Below are 8,313 nucleotides of genomic sequence, written 5' to 3'. Positions count from 1 at the left end.
AAAACATCAACAAAAAGAAGTACAATTTAAAATATTAAATGATATATACCCTTCTAATAGATTCTTACACCTAAAATTCAACTTAGAAAACTCACCATGCCATTTATGTAAACACTTTAGTGAAGACACAGAACACATATTTTTCTCTTGCAACGCCGTTCAATCATTTTGGAAAAAAGTACAAGACTGGTTGATAATAAAAAACGTGGATGCTGAAGGTTTGACTTTTACATTACAAGATGTACTATATGGAATTACTAAAGATTGCTCTGCTTTACACGATTTGATAAATATGATAATTGTGTTAGCCAAATATTTTATTCATAAATGTAGATATTTCAAAACACCTCCATTACTTATTGTATTTAAAAAAGAACTTAAAATATTTTCAGATGCCCTGGTTAAAATGAAAACAAAAATTGCCTTAAAAATGTTCAATTTATTTGTAGTATATAACTTGCCATAGATGATATATATGTTGTACTTAATTTTTATTTATTTATTTATTTATTTAATTTTTGCGTTTTCCTTTCACTCTTGGATTTATTTAACTTGAATGTTTTTTGTATACTACATTTGTATCTTTGTATATTATTTTGTGTTGAGCCTTCCATATATGACACACAAGTTGTAAAGTTGAATCCCATTTTGTTGTATTTGGATTTTGTATTTTCAATAAAAAAAAAAAAAAATCAACTTAACATATTTTTCAGAAAACACTTTCTAGTTTAGGAAACAGTAGAAAAACATTATCTTGTCATGCCCTATTTAAGATTCCCCTGTAACATCAGCACTTGATTTTGAATTAATTACACTCTTAACATTTTATTTTTATTTTAAGCTTTACTTTTTATGTATTTCTTGTTGAACTTATTGTGTTTTGTTATTATTTTATGAATATTGTGCCGGCAGCACGGTGGTGCAGAGAGTAAGCACAATCGCCTCACAGCAAGAAGGTCGCTGGTTCGAGCCTTGGCTGGGTCAGTTGGCATTTCTGTGAGGAGTTTGCATGTTCTCCCCATGTTGGCGTGGGCTTCCTCCGGGTGCTCCGGTTTCCCCCGCAGTCAAAAACATGTGGTATAGGTGAATTGGGTAAGCTAAAATTGTCCGTAGTGTATGGGTGTTTCCCAGTGATGGATTGCAGCTGGAAGGGCATCCTCTACGTAGAACACATGCTGGACAAGTTGACGCTTTAACTTTTTTAAAAAAAAAAATTCTTTTTTACCCCCCTGGCTTCCTCTACATTCCTTCTACAGTTTACAATGATTATACTGTAATAATTACTCACCATTTACTGTTTAAAAAACAACAACATATTTTTCAGATCTTTCTAAAGCAAATTGGAATAACTGCATTGCCAAATTGAACTAGCCTACTAAGAGAGTATTTACTGATGAATAATCTTCCCTTTTTGTAAATGAGAATGTTGATAAAGACTTTTCCTTACTATGGGAAAATGTTTTGTTTGGTTTTGACAATTACAATACAGAATAAAAAGAAAATATATTTCCTTAATTTTATTTTATTTACATAATTTTACAAACATAAATGTCTTTTAAAAAAAAATTTGCTTACTGAAATGCAGTATTATTTTGAAACTATTTATAACTCTTTTACAAAAAGGCTTTATAAACAACTGAAATTTGTAAATTCTAAAATCATTTTCTTTAATGTGTGATATATACAGTATGTACCCCTTCTGTTTGTCTTTTTATATTTGTTTCATTTTCTAATGTACTGATTGTATATTCTCTTTTCGCTTGATGAAAAAATAAAAACATGTTTTTCAGATACAGTATTTGAACATGTTGAAAATGTTTTGTTGTATTATCATCGGCCTATTACAAAAAGGCAAGCTACAAAACAACAACAAAAATAGATATTTGTTTATGTTAGCTTATAAATTATCTGACATTAATAGAATCATATTATAAAGCAGGGGCAGGAAACTGTTTTACAGCAAAGAGCTATTTCTGATTTTATTTGGGCAAATGCATTTTTTAAAGAGTCATTGGGGTACACACACACACACACACACACACACACACACACACACACACACACACACACACGCACGCACACACACACACTACTACTACTACTACTACTACTACTACTACTACTACTACTACTAGTAATAATAATAAATAAATAATACCAAACCTTTATTTGTGTCCATGCACAACTTAAAAAATAAACAAACATAAAGCATCACATGTTGAGCAAGTCCATGAATGACGACAGGACAATTTATTTAAATTTTGGGTAAATAAACTCTTTTTTTCCTGGTAAGCAACACAATTTAAAATAAACGTTTTAATACTATAAAAATTACACAGTTACTTTCAATTATTTAAAATAAAGTATACTACAGGATTTTAATTTTGGCTAGTTTTAAAGAACAAACATCATATTTTACTATTATTTAGAAAATAAAGAGCAAACAACCTACGTTTCTATAATAACTAAAAATGTAGGTTGTTTGCCCTTGATTGTTGTTGCAATTAAATTTTATCCACAGCACAGCACATATGCATTGGTCAAATTTTTGTACTGAGGATTTATTAATTTAGCTGTAAAAAAAAAATTAAATAAAAGGGTAATGTTCAAACGGAAACTGATTTCTAGTTCATTCATTCATTTTCTTTTCAGCTGAATCCCTTTATTAATCTGGGATTACCACAGTGGAATGAACTGCCAACTTATACAGCATATGTTTTAGGCAGCTTACCCTTCCAGCTGCAACCCATCACTGAGAAACATCCATGTACACTTATTCACAAACATGCACAACGGACAATTTAGTTTATTCAATTCACCTGTACCGCATGTCTTTGGACTGTGGGGGATACCAAAAGACCTGGAGGAAACCCACGCAAACACAGGGAGAACATGCAAACTCCACATGGAAATGCCAACTGACCCAGCCAAGGCTCGAACCAGTGACCTTCTTGCTGTGAGGTGATTGTGCTACCGACTGCACCACCATGCCACCCATAATTTAGTTTAAATACTAAAATGTAAATATTTTAACCATTAACCAGCAAAAATGTAGCAAACAAACCTTTACAGAACATTTTGGACCTAAAGGAAAGGTTTTGACATTTAAGTCTCGGTGGCTTGTTTGTACAAGCCAAGGGTTTGGAAAAGATGTGTGTGATGGGGGAATGTTTTAAAACCAGAGGGAGTGTTCTTCAGTCTTTGGGACAGACTGGTGCAACTACCAAGACACAGAACTCCAGGGGCACCACATAGAGCACACATCTTCCCAAACTCTCTGACTGGTATGTAAGCATGGGTATTTAGACCCACACATTTATATTATTCCAAGAATCTAATTTACTTTAGCTGTTTGTAGCAATAACAAATGACAAATGTCTGTTAAATGCATTCTATGTATTCATATTAACTTCACATAAATATATTTATTATTTTTATGTGTATTGTATTTGCATGCATATTGTTTAAAAAAAAAAAAAAGTAGCTCACAATCATGAACAATGTTTTCATGCACAGCTATCAGGTAAGTCGACACAGATTGTGCCCTGAAACCAAATAGTGTTTATGCAGAAATATAATTTTTAGGATTAGGAGTAATAGTGAGTTCAGCAGCACAGGGATTGGTTTATGTCTCACTAAATATACATCATCTGCTTAGTGGAACGGAAGAAAAGACCTGAGCCATTATTTAAACATTTTTACTGGAGGAAACTGACTTTTCCGGACATGTTAAACTCTTATAGGAAACGTAAAGAACCAGGATGAGTTTCAGGGTGAGCTTGTTGAACCTGACCATGATTGTGGTCATAGTCTGTGGTCAAAGGAGACGCCCTGCAAAAGAGGAGTGGAACTACCGTGATGGCTGTGAGTGGATGTATTTTTGCTTTAAAATAAACAATTGATGAGTTATAAATGTATATGTGCATGCTGATATGCTAATAAAATGGCCACTCTTTAGAATAAGGTTTCATTAGTTAATGATAGTTAATGTATTTAATAAAATGATCTAAAAATGAAGAAAACTTGTACAGCATTTGTTAACCACAGTTTAACATTACTAATGCATTATTAAAATCTAAAGTTGTGTTAATTAACATTAGTTAATTCACAGTGAGAAGTTAAGAAGAACTAATGATTAACAACTTCAATTCCATTAACTAATGTTAGCAAAGATGAAATACTGTGATGAATGTATTGTTCACTGTTTGTTTAGTGAATACTAATGGATGCTTACTGTAGAGTATTACCACTGAAACTGTGTCCAAACGGACCTTAAAAATGTGATTAATTGTGAATATTTGGATCCTTAGCTGAGAAAGTAAGCATGCGAGGAGTTGCAAATCTGACTCAAGTGCTTGATGACTGGAGGTTTGACATCCTGAGCCAGGTCAAAGGACTCCTGCAGAACGACCACCAGTCCCTGCTGCCCGACTACTCTAGGTACACTTTCACAAAGTTCAATATGTTACATCAGACTCTTAGATTCAGGCATTTTTCCAAAGAGGAAAAAAAAGAGCAGAAACACAGCATGGTTATTTTGGTATCTGCAGCTATGTCAGAATCTGGATGGCTCTTTTCAGAGCAGAACATTTCATTATGCTGGAAACTTTGCAAAATAGTTTATGTGCTTAATGGGGAACTTCCTGGCTCCTTATGGTCTGGAAGCAAGTTGTGTTCATATTCCTCAAAGCTATTTGCCAACCAGTGACTGCTAGGGGCGTTTTTTAGGCTTTCATCTGTATTGGGCCACAGGGCCCCCATAAAACTGCCTATATTTTGATACTTTTAAAACAGATCTTTTTAGATTTAACAGTCAACATTTTTGACCATTTGGAAAGCTGTTGGACTGATTAGATGAAACAAGTTGATTACTTTGCAGTAATCTGAAGTGTTTACCTCAGTGTTTAGTCCTGAGTCTAAACAGCAAATAGAAAATACCAGTTACTTGATTGCTGAAATATGTGACTCTGGACCACAAAATCAGTAAAAGGTTTTTTTTTATGTATGGGATAGGACAAAATTTGGCTGAAATATAATAATAATAAAAAAAAAAAAAAAATATATATATATATATATATATATATATATATATATATATATATATATATATATATATATATATATATATATATATATATATATATATATATATATATATATATGTGTGTGTGTGTGTGTGTGTGTGTGTGTTTGTGTGTGTGTGTTTGTGTGTGTTCTTGAATCTGATTGGCTGATAGCCGTGATATATTTAAGTAATATCAGCACCCGTACAGCCTCTTTACCCTTTGTGTATCACTCCGCCCACATACAGCCAGCAAAAAGCAGACACTACAGATCTAAAGTTTAAAAGATGCTTGCTTAGCTGTTTAACTGTCAGCTTATGATTTGAATCCAACGCGGAAGAAAGTAGTTCCTCATACAAAGAGGGTTTGTGAGGCTCTCCATGTTTGATTTTGTTTTTATATACACAATTATGCTGTCAAACTGTTGTATAAACGCAATATGACACTCGTAGCAGTGCAATATGGCTGTATATCGGCACTGTTGGGGCTCAAAGGCACTCGGCCTGAGGCCTCGTGCTAACGCACGCCTCCCACCAGTGCCGATATACAGCCATATCGCACTGCTACGAGTGTCATATTGCTCATATATATATTAGGAAATCATCTTTTATTGACTGCCCCTCTACCAAATGGTTGACCATGTTTTGACTGTTTTATATAATGACTGTTAATTCAAAAGATGACGATTTAAATAATAGTGCACACAGAACTGTTGATTTACAAAAAAAATAAAAATAATAAAAAAATTTAAAAATCAAACCAACATAATCCTGTTGCACCACACTTGATTTGGTTTTACTGTAAAACAACAACAACAACAACAACAAGACATGTTAAATGAGAATATAAAATATGTTATGGTATACTTCAAAAAATGAAGTATAACGATGAAGTGAAACGATGATTCAATATTCAAAAATGTTTTATTTTGATTTTTTTTTTTAATAAATTGGTTTTTGGCTTGATATTTTCAGATTTTTCAAAGTATATGTATTAATTCTTTTACCATAAACAGACAGACCATTTTGTAGAGGTTAATATTCAAGAAATTATGGGATGTGTTAAAAAAATTTTAAAATTAAGTGTTAACCAGCAAACATTAGGAGTTAAGAAATGCAATCCAAACATGTTTTTTCTTGGTGGGGTAGTTAAAGGGTAAATATTGAATGCATATTAACAATCCAAACATTACTTTTAATATATTTTTAGAAGGATATTTACTAAATATCTATATGGAACAAGATATTTACTTATTATTTCAATGATTTTTGCCATAAACAAAAAATCTATAATTTTTACCAATATTTAAATACAACTTAAGTTAACTTAAGTTTTGTGGTTCAACTAGGTCACATATTACAATAGAAAAGACAATTTCATCATCCCACAAACATGTATCATGGATTTATGAAAAGCAAGAATGAACCTGAGTCTCGAACTTCTAGGACCAGATGAAGTTAAAACAGTTATAAAACAGTCTGTTTTTCTGAAAATAAAATTTGAATCCTGAATTAAATCCGAAATAGAAACTCTGACAAAAATGATTAGTTTAGAATACGTAAATAAGGTTACGCTTTATTTTGATGGTTCATTTGCTGAATTTAAGTTACATTGCATCAACATATCAACTAATTCTCATTGGATTGTAATTAGACTGTTTGGTCGTGGTTAGCGTTAGTGTAAGTTGACATGAACTTTCAAATTGTCTAATAGTAAACAAAATATCTGTTGACGGAGCAGTATCAGCAGATATTAAACAGACAGTCTACTACTCAAATGGACCATCAAAATAAAGTGTTACCATAAATGATGACAGGATCCTTTACTCCTTTACATCTCCCCAGGATTCAACCTCTCACCGAAGCGCTTGATGATTTGTACAAAGAGTTTAATGCCCTGAAAGCTCATCTTGGTGATCTGACAGAGAAGTTTGGACCATTGGAGACCTTTGTGGATGAACTAAAGACGGAAAGAGCCAGTGCAAGTGCAGCACCTGCTACCCCGGTGCGCAGACGCCTTGTTAAGAAGACCCCTGCTTCCACCTAAAAGCCTTACACTTTAGTAGAGCTGGATCTCTCTTAAAAGCAAACGACTTTGATATTGATTCGTTTAGCAGCCTTTTCTTGAGCTTTTTACTCTTTGGGCATCTTGTTGCTGTTTATACGTTGCTGGGAAACAAGGTAATAAACAATATGCTGAACATTAAGAATCTCCCTCTACAGTATATGTGGTTTGGATTGTATCCGAAAGCAGCAATTTAAAATGTGACGGCCTGCTCTAATTAACATTGCTAAAAAAATAACGAACACAGCTGTGACCGCAGGACTTTATTTTTAGAGCCCCTTCCATTACTCCTAATAAAAAGGAAACAAACAGCCATTTGTTATTCAGCATAAGAGTATCACATTTGGCTGGAAATGAGTCTGAATGAGTGTATTCAAATATGCATGACTGTCAGTGGAGTGATATGTGGTGTTTGCAGCTCTTGGGATGATCAACGACTCGTGCAGGTATAAACGGATTATGTACAAGCTAAGAACATTTCAGGAACACAATAGATTGAGATTTTCATTGTGTATTTGTGCATATAATCTGATGAGCATGGTAATTAGATGCTTAATATCTCTTGGCTCATATTTGCCATCTCATGCAAGCTATAATAAATTCAGTCTGTTGCATTCACTCCTAAGTTTCGGTGTGTTAGCTAACTTTTAGCATAATTAGCTTTGTGTGTAACAGTCAGTATGGTGTTTTGTGCAATAATCAACCATTATAAGATTGTTTGTCTCATCTCCTTTTCTCTGCTTCTTAAACTCATCGAAGAAGCCTCCATCCATCCATCCATCCATCCATCTTTCTGTCTGTCTTTCATAATATTAATAAATAAGAGGACCAAACAGCATTAGAAAAGATGTCCATTATTTATGACAGTGTTTATGTCATTATTTATGGCCAGTTATATAAGGTAATATAATGTCTTCTGTAGCCCTTTATTACTATAATTCAAAAATGTTCCCCCCTCATTAAAATGCATATAAAAATAACATGCAGCACTATTATTTATTGACTCTGTCACAGTTTCAGTCTGAGATTCCTTTCAAAAGTGGAACTGCATATACTCTACAATGTGGACACTTTGCAATTTTACAAACTTCTACAAGACTTTAGGATACTGAAGCCATACAGTTCAGGTTTTTTATTGCATTGATCAAAAATCTATGTATGAAGCATTTCCTATACAAAACAAAAA

General features: G+C 33.1%; 1 protein-coding gene across 1 annotated transcript; it reads left to right on the top strand.

Moving 5' to 3' along the window:
* The first annotated feature begins 3,230 nt into the window (after positions 1–3,230).
* On the top strand, positions 3,231–7,960 carry si:ch211-76l23.4. The gene is made up of 4 exons (XM_087244579.1): positions 3,231–3,284; positions 3,744–3,864; positions 4,311–4,440; positions 6,908–7,960. Exons 2-4 carry the CDS (start codon positions 3,762–3,764, stop codon positions 7,107–7,109), a joined length of 435 nt encoding a protein of 144 aa, XP_087100705.1. The 5' UTR covers positions 3,231–3,284; positions 3,744–3,761; the 3' UTR covers positions 7,110–7,960.
* The last annotated feature ends 353 nt before the right edge of the window (positions 7,961–8,313 follow it).

The sequence above is a fragment of the Danio rerio genome, chromosome 3, assembly GCF_052040795.2.
Source record: "Danio rerio strain M-AB ecotype USA chromosome 3, GRCz13ab, whole genome shotgun sequence".
NCBI lineage: Eukaryota > Metazoa > Chordata > Actinopteri > Cypriniformes > Danionidae > Danio > Danio rerio.
Note: the sequence above shows the minus strand (reverse complement) of the source record. Positions and strands in the feature narration are given on the sequence as shown.